At 55.5% G+C, this 12,718-nt stretch overlaps 1 protein-coding gene across 6 annotated transcripts in view; it reads left to right on the top strand.

Annotated features, from left to right (window-relative positions):
* Window positions 1-10,796, top strand: part of GORASP1 (golgi reassembly stacking protein 1) — a 10,965-nt gene extending 169 nt beyond the window's left edge. The window contains exons 1-9 of one of the 6 annotated variants that reach the window (XM_015588518.2): window positions 8-197; window positions 3,571-3,651; window positions 4,632-4,835; window positions 6,202-6,288; window positions 6,414-6,544; window positions 6,808-7,045; window positions 7,800-7,950; window positions 8,415-8,567; window positions 8,809-10,796. In XM_015588518.2, the coding sequence (XP_015444004.1) occupies window positions 4,707-4,835; window positions 6,202-6,288; window positions 6,414-6,544; window positions 6,808-7,045; window positions 7,800-7,950; window positions 8,415-8,567; window positions 8,809-9,068 (1,149 nt within the window). In that variant the 5' untranslated portion in view covers window positions 8-197; window positions 3,571-3,651; window positions 4,632-4,706 and the 3' untranslated portion in view covers window positions 9,069-10,796. Of the gene's footprint in view, window positions 1-7; window positions 198-236; window positions 303-3,570; window positions 3,652-4,239; window positions 4,444-4,620; window positions 4,836-6,201; window positions 6,289-6,413; window positions 6,545-6,807; window positions 7,046-7,799; window positions 7,951-8,414; window positions 8,568-8,808 lie in introns of those variants that run through there. The other 5 variants (XM_015588514.2, XM_006910790.3, XM_015588513.2 and 2 more) reach the window with 5 other exon arrangements.
* Window positions 10,797-12,718: the final 1,922 nt, after the last annotated feature.

Below are 12,718 nucleotides of genomic sequence, written 5' to 3'. Positions count from 1 at the left end.
TGGCGCGACCGCCCCGGTGGAGGGTGTTGCTCCCTTTCCTGGTGGGAGCCGCCCGCGAGAGGCCGCCCCGCGGCACTCCTGGCCCCTGGCCTGTCTGGGGCCGCGGTTGGCCCGGCACCCATCCCAATGCCAGCTGTGCAGGAAACGGGAGCGTTTCCTGGCCGGGTCGGGCCGCCCCGGAATGGCACTTTTCCCGGGTGAGGATTGCACCAGGTCCGGTCGAGACGCATTTGGGCACTTAGGTCACATTTATGATCGCCTGCTGTGTGCCGCGCTTTGTGCTGGGCATGCGGAGAGAGCCGGTAACTCCCAGGCCCCGGCGGTCTTCGCTCTTGGGTCCAGGGGATCGGGGTAACCAAGTGGACGCCAGCTGCGGGGGGCGCATCCCGCCCGTCGTGGGGTCGGAAAGGCTTGCGGGGCCCGAGGACCAGTTAGAACCAGCCAGGGAAAGGGGGAGTGGGAGAAAGCCGCAGAAGGCACGGGGAGAGCATTTGCAGCAGTGGGAGGGTCCGCGGGTGAAACATCGCGGAGAGGCGCTGTAAGGTCGCCGTTGACGTGTCGCTATAAGGAGATCTGGGTGAGCACTCTGGGGAACGTGGAGACGGAGTGGGGTTCCTCGAGTCCGAAGGCGAGGAGAGGGGCCCTCAGCCAGATGGAGATTTGGGGTCAGGAACTGTGCTGCGTAGAGGGGCCGTAACCGAGGTGACAGGCACCGGAGGGTCTCTGGCAGGAGCGCAGCGGGAAATAACCCCTTTCCCCTTGTACAGCGTGGATGGCTGCAGAGAAGGGTGCAAACTTGTCAGTTTTGGTGCCTGGCTATTGTGTAGTCTGTATCGTGATTGGCAGGCCCTGTTATCAGTCACGGGGTGGAGGTGGGGGGCGTTAAAGAAGGGGTTTTCTAAAATAAAAGCCAGGACCCAGAGTTGACAGGATTTGTGCTCGGTGATGAGCTTTCTCTAGCGGACATCATGGTGAGGCACCTCAGAAAGGGTGGGACAGTGGAATGCATCCAGCAGGAGGATCTTCCAACAGATTTGATGGTAGGCAAAGGAATTGAGGATATTGGTAAAAGGGAGGGATGGGGTGATGGTGAGAGTGAAGACAGGAAGGGCCTTATTGGGGAGGGACAGAGTGGAGGGGTCCAAAGATGGGAGGTCTTCATTCACAAAAACAGATAGTTTTGAGCTACCTGCTTTGTGGCAGTGAACAGATAAAGCAGTGAACAGAACAGACATCATCCCTGTTCTCGTGGAGCTTATGTTTGGATGCCAGCAGGGAGAGAAGGGAGCCAGACAAGAAATAGAAATATATGGTAGGTGGTGAGGAGTGCTAGGGAGAAAAATAAAGCAGGGTAAGGGGTTACGGAATGAGGCGTGGGTACTGTTTTGGATAGAGGGGTCCAGAAAGGCCTCTGACCAAGTAATGTGTGAACAGACACTTCTGAAGGAAGTAGGGAGTGGAGAATACAGATGCTCAGGGGAGGAGCCTTCTGGACAGAAGGAGGTCCGGAGGTGGAGGAGGCTGGTGTGCTGGGATGGTGTGGTCTAGGCAAGGAGAGCGGTCAAGGATGAGATCAGGCTGCGCTGGACCTTGCATGTTGTCCTGAAGATTTGGGGTTTTCTTCTGAGATGTGGAGCCATTGGGGAGTTTTGAGTGGAGGTGTGACATAACCTATTTACATTTTTAAAAACTGAAGAACAGGTGTGCTGCCTTCTGTAAATATTGGCATTCCCACTGCCTGCCAGGCGCACTGGAGAAGTCCCCGCCTTCAGCGAGCTTGGAGGCAGTGGAGGATTCACCAGAAGTGGCTGTTCCAGGGCAGTGGTTAGGAGCAGGTTACTGAATCACTGAGTCTCTTCCTCCTCTGTAAGTTGAGGTTAGTGAAAGGGTTAAATGATCTAAAGCAGGTGGTGCAGTCCCCTGGCACCCAGCCAACCCTCAGTGACTGTCTGCTGCTGTCATGGTTCATCACATGCGGTCCGATGGGGAAGACAGGGGGGACAGTTATGGGTGGTGGGGCTACAGGGCCAGGTGTGATGAGAATGCCCAAGGCAGAGCTGGAGAGAGGGCCCTTGTTGCAGGAGTGGGGGTACAGTCGGGGGTGTTGTGGGCAGCAGAGATTATTTCCCCTCTGGAGTCACAGCAGGTGATGACAAGGCCTTGGGCAAGAGCAGTGAGTACCTGCGAGATGGAGGACAGGGCCACAGGAGAGAGTGGGCAGAGGCCCTGGGTGGGCATGGCCTCAGGAGCAGGGCTGTTCTAGAGGGAGATGGAGAGGCGTGGGAGTAGCCCCGAGCCACTCGGGGAGTACTTCTCCCCAAGCTGTTCTCCATTAATTGCCCTTTGGTTTTCCAAGGCCACTTTGTCCCAGCTTTCCCCTGAAGGGGTCAGGTGGTAGCCGGGCCTCTGAGCAGATTGAGTTGTCCTCTGAGCTGGGCTAACTGGGGTTCCAGTGGCTTCTGGGTGTGCTCTCTTAGGAAGCCATGGCAGCTCCTAGAGGTGGCAAGCAGAGACTCAATTGGTGATGCTGCCAGGAGAGTCTTAATTAATTTCAGGGGCAAATGGGCCTTGATCTGAAAGCTCAGCAGTGAGCACCCCTTCAGCTTGGAGAATCCAGGACTGGAGGGGCTGGTGGATGGCAGAAGCCACAGGGCCTTCTCCTGGTAGAAGTGTCTAGAACCTCTGTGCCCTCTGGGCTGGGGCCTGGCTCATGCCTGATCTGCAGAGCGTCTATTGCTCTGAGCCAAAGGCCTGAGGGTGTGGGGCCCACCTTCAGAATTGGGGCCTGGGGATAAAGGCAGCATTGTTTGAGCAAGGCTCTATAAATAGGGCCTTTGAGATGGATTTCTACCATGGCTGCATGCCCTGGTGGTTGTGCTTTTGGAGACAGCAGGGAGTTCCTAAGTTCAGGGCAGAGCAGAGAGCATCCTTGGGCTCAGAATGGCTCCTGGAGGAGAGGTCCTGCCTGGCAGTAGAGGCTTGATTGCAAGGCAGAGATTCGTCGCTGCTCACGGGGCTCCCTAGCTCAGGCTCCTTCCTGCCTGTGGGGTCTGCTCTCCCCAGCCACGGTTCCTCAGCAGCTGGACTGACCTTCAGTCTATTGCCACAGGGTCTGGGGCTCACTGGGATCTGGCCACAGGCCTCCTTCCCTGCTGCCTCTTTCTGGACGCAGCCTTGGTTCCATCTATCATACGTCAGGCCCTCCCATCCTGTCCACATCTAAGCCATTCCAGTAAACTCTCCTGGTTTTCCCCATAGGCCTGCCCACCCTGTCTTCATGTGGCCTCCTGGTAGTCCCCAGGGCAGCCCTGGGCTCTTCTGTGAGGGACTTCTGGAAGCATGACCTGTGGTTCATGATCAGGAAAGAACCATTTTCCGAAAGAGGAAAATTTGTGTCCAGGAAGGTAGACAGAGAGGATGGACTTTGACAATGTCCACATGTGGCCTATCCAGAACGGTTCATGCATCCTTGTCGGGACACAGGAGTGGTGATGGCCTCTGAACTTGAGGGCCAATGACTTCTTAGAGGTCACGGGAACTGGCACAGTGACTGGCCTTTGCTGTCGGCAGGTGCAGGAGAACTCCCCAGCCCAGCAGGCGGGCCTGGAGCCCTACTTTGACTTCATCATCACCATCGGGCACTCGAGGCTGGTGAGCTCCCACATCCCGCCTCTGCTTTGCTGTGCGTGCGTGTGTGTGTGTCTATCTGTCTGTCTGTGTGTCCGTGTGTTTCCTTCTGTCCCTTTTTTTCTGCAGGGAGGCCCAGCCCCATCTTTCCTTCTCCCAGGGCTGTACTTAGCCTGACTGGGGGCCGGCCCAGGGCTCAGCTCCTGAGCTCTCCAGGGCAGGCTGGAGGCAAATGGACTCTTGGAGGTGGCCACAAGGCTTAAGGAGCTGCCCCTTGGGGCATGAGAAATGTGAGGCCTCTGGACAAGAGGCAGCTCAGGGCGAGTAGCACTGCAGTGCTCTGGAGCCAGGAGGCTCTTTTCTTACTTTGTCATGTTTTCTGGGCCGAGGGAGGCAGGTTTGGCATTGCTTGGGGGTGGTGGGGGGCACCGTAGCTGCAGACCTAGGCCTGGCCTATGCATCTGGGCCCAGCCACTGCCCCAGCTCATCCCGCACCAGGCCCTGCCAGGGCAGCTGGCCACCAAGCCCTTGCCCCATCTCAGACCCAGAATTGTCTGAGGGGCCCGGCTGGGGTTTGGGGGGGGCTTTGGAGTCAGCCTCCTGCCCTTGCAGAACAAGGAGAATGACACACTGAAGGCCCTGCTGAAGGCCAATGTGGAGAAGCCCGTGAAGCTGGAGGTGTTCAACATGAAGACCATGAAGGTGCGCGAGGTGGAGGTGGTACCCAGCAACATGTGGGGCGGCCAGGGCCTGCTGGGCGCCAGTGTGCGCTTCTGCAGCTTCCGCAGGGCCAGCGAACACGTGTGGCATGTGCTGGTGAGTGGGGTGGGGCTGGGCACGACGAAGGTGGGGTGCTGAGTGGGGCATGGGGCTGTGTGGGCAGGGCATGTAGGGGAAGGCAGTGGGGCCATTGTGGGTGTGTGTGTGTGGGTGTGGGTGTGTGTGCGGGTGGGTCTGGGCTGGGGTTTGGGGGGGGCTTTGGAGTCAGCCTCCTGCCCTTGCAGAACAAGGAGAATGACACACTGAAGGCCCTGCTGAAGGCCAACGTGGAGAAGCCTGTGAAGCTGGAGGTGTTCAACATGAAGACCATGAAGGTGCGCGAGGTGGAGGTGGTACCCAGCAACATGTGGGGCGGCCAGGGCCTGCTGGGCGCCAGTGTGCGCTTCTGCAGCTTCCGCAGGGCCAGCGAACACGTGTGGCATGTGCTGGTGAGTGGGGTGGGGCTGGGCACGACGAAGGTGGGGTGCTGAGTGGGGCATGGGGCTGTGTGGGCAGGGCATGTAGGGGAAGGCAGTGGGGCCATTGTGGGTGTGTGTGTGTGTGTGTGTGTGTGTGTGTGTGTGCGTGTGTGTGTGTATAGGGGTAACCGGGGGTAGGGGATGGAGTGTGGGCGCAGCTGAGATAGGCCAATAGCCAGTGGGTCTGTCCTAGGACCCCCTGAGGGCAGGATCTGGCCTCACTCGTTCCAGTGTCCTAGAGAGGGCAGCACATCATTGCCTGCACAGTGTGCCCTGCCTCTTGTTAGCCACGTGACTTTGGGCTCTTTGTTATCCTCTATGCCACGGTTTCTTAGTTTGAAAGGTAGGGATACCATCTCCTGGCAAGGTGGTTGTACTGCCAGTGTGCTGCTGCTGCTTTTAGGAGAGAGAGAGGACGAGAGAGAGAGCACATGCACACGCGCGTGCGTGTTTTCTGGTACATTCTATAAGATGCCAGTATCATGTTTTTTCCTGGCAGGTCCCCTGAGAGCACCTTTGGGCACTGGGGTGGTGTGTGGGATCTGAACTTTAATGAATCTCAGTGACTGAGTTTCATTGTCACAGATGTTGCCGTGTGTCTGTTCACAGACACACATGCACATGTGACATGTACGTCTCCTAATGGTACCCAAGTTCTTAAGAATGCTGGGTCCTGCAGCTTGATGGAAGGAGGGTGCCCTGAGCTGGAAACCGGCTGATTTGGTTTCTGTTGCTCGCTGGCTTCTTGGAGAAGCCTTCTCACCCTTTTCAGCCTGCCTCAGTTTGTCCATGAGTGCAGTGGGGGTGATGGTGCAAACCCTTTTGCATCTCTCTGGGAGATCGGGAGGGTGGAGTTTTCCAAGGGAGAAAGGAATCTTCGTGCCCAGTTCCTCTCAGCGCCCTCGCCTCCTGCCCCTACCCAGGGATCTTCGGCCACAAGCCTGCAGCAGCAGCAGCAGCAGCAATGCAATTGGGCACTTATTATGGGCCAGGGTGTGGTTTTCATTCTTTACGTATACTATTTTTAAAATATTCTCAGCAACCCTATGAAGAAGCATTACATAGCCTACTTTTAATTGTGGGGGAACCGAGGCTGGGAGTTAAGTAGTTGTCCGCAGTCACCCAGCTAGCAGTTAGTGGAGTCAAGAGTTGAGCCCAGGTCAGATTCCAGGTCTCATCGCGGGGAGCCATACCACGGTGCTGCCCTCTGCTGGGCAGGCTGTGGAACTGGGGAAGAAAGACAAGCGTCCCACTTACTACTACCTGGAGAGGCAGCCCCGCTGTCTTCTCCCCTACCTTCATTAGCAAGGCCGATAGTTTGAGGCTCTTTCCCCAGGATGTGGAGCCCTCTTCGCCTGCCTCCCTCGCCGGCCTGCGCCCCTACACAGACTACGTGGTTGGCTCAGACCAGATCCTCCAGGAGGTGAGGAGCCCGCGGCCCGCCCCTCCCCAGGTCCCCGATGGGGCATGGGGCAAGGAGTGCTGCTTATGAGAAGTACCCGATTCCAGTGCTGGGAGCAGGGCTCAGGCGCTGTGTGTTTGTCATAGTCCGAGGACTTCTTCTCACTCATTGAGTCCCACGAGGGGAAGCCCTTGAAGCTGATGGTGTATAACTCCGAGTCTGACTCCTGCCGGGAGGTGACTGTAACTCCCAACGCAGCCTGGGGTGGAGAGGGCAGGTACTTCCTGGGCGTGGAGGGCTGTAGGGTGGGGACCTGGTGGGACCCTGGGTAGGCCTGGCCAGTTGGGCATGGACCTCCAGAGTCCCATGGTGGGGGTGGAGGGCTGGTCCTGGTCCCAGGGGTCCTGAAGCTGATCATTGGTCTAGGAGGCACCCTTTCAGCCCCCTCACTGCCCTTAGTGGGTGGGGGTGGCAGAGGTAGGAAGAGCTGTGGGACTATGTGGGACAGCTTCTGGATTGAATGTTTCTGGCCTTTGGCAGTCTCGGGTGTGGTATCGGCTACGGGTATCTGCACCGGATCCCAACCCAATCCCCCAGCCACCACAAGAAGCCACCTGGTGCCCTGTCAACTGGTGCCCCGTCACCTGGTACCCCACCACCAGGGGCCCCACCACCTGATACTCTGCCATCTGTTACCCCACCAATTGGACCTACCCCTCAGGACTCTCCTGCCCTTCCTGGCCCACAGATGGGTTCTAGGCAGAGTGACTATATGGAGGTACGTGGGGAGCACCTGCCAGCCGGGGGAAGAGGGGAGCTTCATGTGGGCAGAGGGGCCTGCCAGCTGGGGAGAGAGGACTCTGGAGCCCATAGGAGGCCCATCTGCTTCCGGGATCCAGTAGGGGCAGATGGGCCCATTCTGGGACAGTGAAGCCCACTTGGGTTCTCTTGCCACTTTGGTCTGGAAGTGAAGGTAGCGGTGAGGCATTGGTTGTCACTTTCATTTCATGAGTGGGAAACTGAGGCTCAGAGGTGGGTAGAGCCTTGTTCAGTGCCTGAGCCATTGTGGTGAAGTCGGGCCAGGAGCTGGGCATCTAGAACCCTGGGCAAGTTGTCTGGCCAAGTCTGCATGGGAGCGCCGGTCTGGCTGCTGAGCAGGTCGCCTGAGTGCCTTTGGGCACGGGGCTGGCACCTGGGTCTGTACCCAGGGCACGTGAGGACTGCTCTCCAGGCACACTGGAATTCAAGGAAGGCCTTCTCTTCTTGTGGGTCATTGATGGGGCCTGGCCAGGTGAACACCTGGGATCAGCAGAGTAGGAAGAGTGCTCCCCGTCCGTGTCAGCACTGCAGAGGGGCCAGCCACGCCCCTCCGCATGACTTCACATCACCTGTAGAGGAAGGGGCAGATCGCAAGGCTGTTTGCTCCTACAGGCAGAGCTTCTGGGGCAGGCATGGGCTGGGGGTTAGGTTGAGGTCAGGATGCTGTCCTGACTGCCCTCTCCCTGTTCCCTTTTCTTCCCTGGCTCCCCTAGGCCTTGCTGCAGGCGCCTGGCTGCTCCATGGAGGGACAGCTTCCTGAGCCTGTAAATCCCAGCCACGGTGTGCCTGGCCTTGAGGGACTTCCACATTCCATGGAGACTTCTCTTCAGCCTCCGCCTCCAGTGCAGCGAGTCATGGACCCAGGTAGTGAGCAGGCCCCAGGGGGGAGGCTGAGGAACCTGGCATCCTGGGAGAAGGGAGCCCTAGCCTCAGGGCTGGGCTTTGGTGGCAGTGCCAAAACCGTCCTCAGACCTGCCAACTCTCTTGTCTCATATACACCAAGGCGGTTGCAGGTGACTTGGTCCAGTATGTGGATGGAAAGACTGCAGTCCAGAGAAGAGAGGTGGCCTGCTCAAGGTCACATAGCAAACTGGGGACAGAGCAGGGCTTGGGCCTTCTGCCACTGTGCTAGTCCCATGATGCCCAATGCCAGGCCCCTTTCTTTCATCAGAAACAGGAAGTGGAGAACCTCTTTGGGGTGGGGGTGGGGGTAGGGGGGCATCACTGCTGGCCGAGATTAGTCTTAGGCTGGGCCAGAGTGAGCCCAGGGTACTGGCCTTTAGCGGGCAGGGTTTTGTGCTGTCAAAGGACTGTGCCCCTTTCCCTAGGCTTCCTGGATGTGTCAGGCATCTCCCTCCTGGACAGCAGCAATGCCAGCGTCTGGCCCAGCCTGCCCTCTTCCACAGAGCTGAGCTCCACAGCTCTCTCCACCTCAGGGCTGGAGGACATCTGCTCCAGCAGCAGTTCTCATGAGCGTGGCGGTGAGTGGCTGGCACCTTCTGAAGCCAGCTGGGAAGGGTTGTCCGTAAGGCTGCCCCCAGTTTCTCAGCTAGGTTAGAGGCTGGCCTTCGGAAGGAATCCAGCCACAGCAAGGCATTGTACACTAGGTTTCCCATCTCCCATCAGCACCTGGGGTGGGATTTGGGGGTCAATGGTGTTAATGTCCTGGGCCACACTGGCCCTGGGTTCTGCAGGCCTCCTCAGCCCCGCCCTGTGTTTCAGGTGAGGCCACGTGGTCTGGATCGGAGTTTGAGGTCTCCTTCCCGGACAGCCCAGGTGCCCAGGCCCAGCTGGACCACCTACCTCAGCTGACCCTTCCCGACAGCCTCACCTCTGCAGCCTCACCGGAAGATGGGCTGTCTGCTGAGCTGCTTGAAGCTCAGGCTGAAGAGGAGCCGGCAAGCACAGAGTGTTCAGATTTGGGGGCAGAGGCTGAGGCTGAGGGTGCAGCCAGCCAGGCCCAGCTCTCTACCCCTGAATAACACCCTGGGCTGTGACGAGGCCCCTGATGGCACTTCATGAGGCCCATATGTGGGGAGACTACTCAGGCCACACTATGGGGCCCAGCCCAGTGTGTTTAGCTTCCTAGGCTGCGGTTCCGAGTGACATGCAGGGACTTCTGCTGGCCAGGGGCTTTCGTGTCCACTCAAGACCTTACTGGTCTCCAAGAGATGACCTCCCAGCATTAATTCTGCATGATGGTCCTGGCTTTGGGGAATTGGGCACTTGTAGGGGGCTGGGAGTAGCACCCCAGATTGTCTGGCAGGAGCTAGGGTAGGGAAGGCTGCTTTGCTGCTTGTGTAGGGGTGTGGGCCACGGGGAAGGGCATCTTTTGGCCATGTACCCTTAGGTCCAGTGCCTGCTCTTGCTTGGCCACTGTGGCTTCCCAGGAGGCAGCAGGGTCCAGACACGATCAGGTGTGATGATGAGGTGAGGAAGAGGTTGGTGTGGGATGTCTGATTGCTTTGATTCATCCTGCACAACTCAGCCAGCCCTGTCTATACTAGAAGGCACCCCCATGCTCTGGGGACCCCTGAATCCCCAATTACTCTCTCTTCTGTCATGTGCCCTCATCCATGTGCTACACTGCACAGTTGGCTTAGGCTGACAGGCCAGTCACAGTTGGAGGCGCAGTGAACGTGACTACGTTCCCTTGAGAAGGACTGGAAATCAGGCCCTTCAGCAGACTCACCTGTGCTTGGACCACGATGTTCCTTCCCCAGGGCCTGCACCCTACAGACCTGGTATCCCCAGTGGTGACTCCTGTCAGCTCCCAAACTTATACAAGTCTTTTCTAAATATACAAGGCATCCGGCCAGCTCCACTGGTAAATAAGTAAGTTACAAATTTAAGATCACCAACCTGAGCAAACTCCCAAAGCCAGTCTTGACTGGATCTGTCTACACACAGCCCCCACCACAAAGGGGAATGAGGGGCCTGGACAAGAGTGGGCAAGGCCTGGCTTCCTATACTATTTCTTTCCTATAGTATTGCGGGAGGGGGCTGTTCCTCCCACCACCACCAGGTACCTTGGGAGGCAAAGGCTAGGTTGGGTCTTCTGCTCTGCCCAGTTCCTACGGGAAGAGAAAGGCTCCACCCAGGGACAGCCCTTTGTCACCTGAAATCCTGTCTTGGCTAGTCCCTCACCTTCCCACACTCCTTGCTGATGACCATTAAAGCTGCCTCTGGTCTTCTAGCCTCTGTCCAGATAAAGTCCCTCCTTTGCTGCTTGATTTGTAGCGTCTGCACTCACAAGGAAATGAGAGCTCTGTTAGGCCCGCAGGACAAGGACTGTCTGCTCTGGGGGACACAGACCAAGTTTATGGAGGGCGGGCCCCAAATCAGCAAACACTGAGTTTCTAGCACTGTGACTGCATTTAAAACAAGCCTCGTCAAGCCCACCAGAGTGGCTGATAAGCCTCCAAGGCAGGGAGGCCTCATGCCCAAAGCCAGTGCTGGAGCCTGGTGTCCCGTCCTCCGGTCCTCCGGAATCCAGGAAGTTACGCAGCTTCCCTTGACCTGAGGTCACCCTCACCCAAGGTTCTGGTTCTTCCTCACTTTCATACTCCCCTCCCTAAATTGCAGGATAAAATAAATATCAGTGCTAATAATTTCCAGGGTAAACACGAAACCAGAGGTTTCTTAATTTCTCTGTAATTTGCTATGAAGGAAAATGACAAGTGAAAAAAATAAACTTCAAAATATTTTAACTAAAGCCTTTATTCTGTACAACTGTGAAATACAGATTTTTACCCTTTTGGCATTGCAGACTGTTCAATTTTCTGGACATGATTACTGGTTTAACTGGAAGGAAAAAAAGTACAACCATGCTGGGGCTCAGATCTATGACAGAAAGGGAGCACAGCCACCCTGAGGCTCCGTACCTGGGGCGAAATGGCCCAGCAAAACTCATTCCTTTAGCCCTAGGGCCCCTCATGCAAACACAACTGAGGGCTGGTAAATGAGGTTTCTTCCTTTTTTTTTTTTGACATTAATTCACAACTATTGCTAAAAAATGTGCACCAAAAGCGCACTATTGTATCCAACAGATATAAAGGATTTTTTAAAAAAGAAGCCGGCTGCTGTCTGCGCAGGGGAGAAAGACTCGGTGGAAACGTGGCATGTCTTCGCTCACTTCTTCAAAGAGCCAGAGGCAATGACTTGTCCACTTTCCAAAGGAGGCTGACTAGCAGTGAGGGAACCCTGTCTACAGCTGTGCGGATCAGAATAGCTCAAACAGTAAGGTCTGGACCCAGGCCCATCAGCTGCCTCCAGCTGAACCTGTGAAGATGCAGAAAAGAAAAAATCCTCCCCACGCCCTCCCCAGTCCCTGCTGTTGTGGGGACAGGCCACACACAAGCTGGGGAGGCAACTGGACTGGAATAAACTGCCCTCTGAAGGCACTTGTGCTTCTGGCTTCATACAGGAAGCTTGTCTCATGTAGTTTGATGGGGCGGACCATTGTTCTAGTCTGAATACAAATGACCTTGGGGAGAATCCAAAGAGTGTTTTTCTGCCAAAAGTTGAAGTGTTTATCTCCAATAAGTTATATTCTGTACAGGATCCAAATGAGTCTATGAAAACTTTAGATTGTTAGAAAGAACAGTGAAAAGAAATCTGGATATAGGTTCAACAACAAAAACCTGCATATAAAACTCTGGAAAAACAAAAATGTATACTTCCAGGATATGAATACTGAATTAACTCACTGACACCCTTTCACTCTGACACCATAAATTTTAGGTAGCATTTAAATGAAGTTGAAATTTCATCATGGTCTTAAGTGTTGATGGTATCATGCTGCTCACCTAGAGCAAGAACCTGTGGTGTCTCCTGGCTTTACCTGTAAATAAAACAACATAGAGGAGGAAGGAGTAGAACAGCCATGTCTTGATGTGGCTGCCACACAGTCCGGGGTGCTGAGGGGCACGGGCATCACTGGGCACGGGTGGGCGTATCCTGGTCTGGCAGTCCAAGTGCTATGATCCAGCCCCTGAATTTCAAAAGATCTTCCTACAAGAACACATCTGAGATGCAACATTAAAAACAAACCCAACAACAATCATTTATTATGAAATGAGCTGGCTCTCGAATTGTGCAACAAGAAGTTCCTATTAAAAATAACTGTCTTAAATGGTGAAAACAATTTTTTTTTTAATGACAAACCTGGAAAAAGCTTTCATGGGTACTGCATGAATGGAATGTACTCTCTTAGAAAAGCTACAGAGCGTGTGGGGTTGAAGTTGAAGTTGAAACACAGTGACAGATGTGGCTCTACCAATGTGTCTCTAACAAGTGCTAACAAAGATAAGGTCCTTTGAAATAAAAGGAGGAAGCCACGTGTGCGCTGGCCTGTCATCAGTTCTCTGTACATCTCACAAGACATAGTCTGCTGGGGGCTCTTCTGCTCTCACTCTGCCTCCCTGGGGACAGCTTAATCTACACGAGGAGACTGGTTTCTATATTACATCTCGATTAGTCACTTCAACTGAAAAAGAATCTCGGTCCACACCAAATTGGCCGGTAGAAGTCGCTCCCGCTGGGGCTCAGTGGGCTTCCTAGGACTACTCTTGGGGCCACAGAGGAAGGTCAGTAAATGAATACCCAGGAGCGTCTGCCCACCCTTCACGTG

This window comes from Pteropus alecto, unplaced genomic scaffold (genome assembly GCF_000325575.1).
Source record: "Pteropus alecto unplaced genomic scaffold, ASM32557v1 scaffold354, whole genome shotgun sequence".
NCBI classification, from domain to species: Eukaryota; Metazoa; Chordata; class Mammalia; order Chiroptera; family Pteropodidae; genus Pteropus; species Pteropus alecto.
Note: the sequence above shows the minus strand (reverse complement) of the source record. Positions and strands in the feature narration are given on the sequence as shown.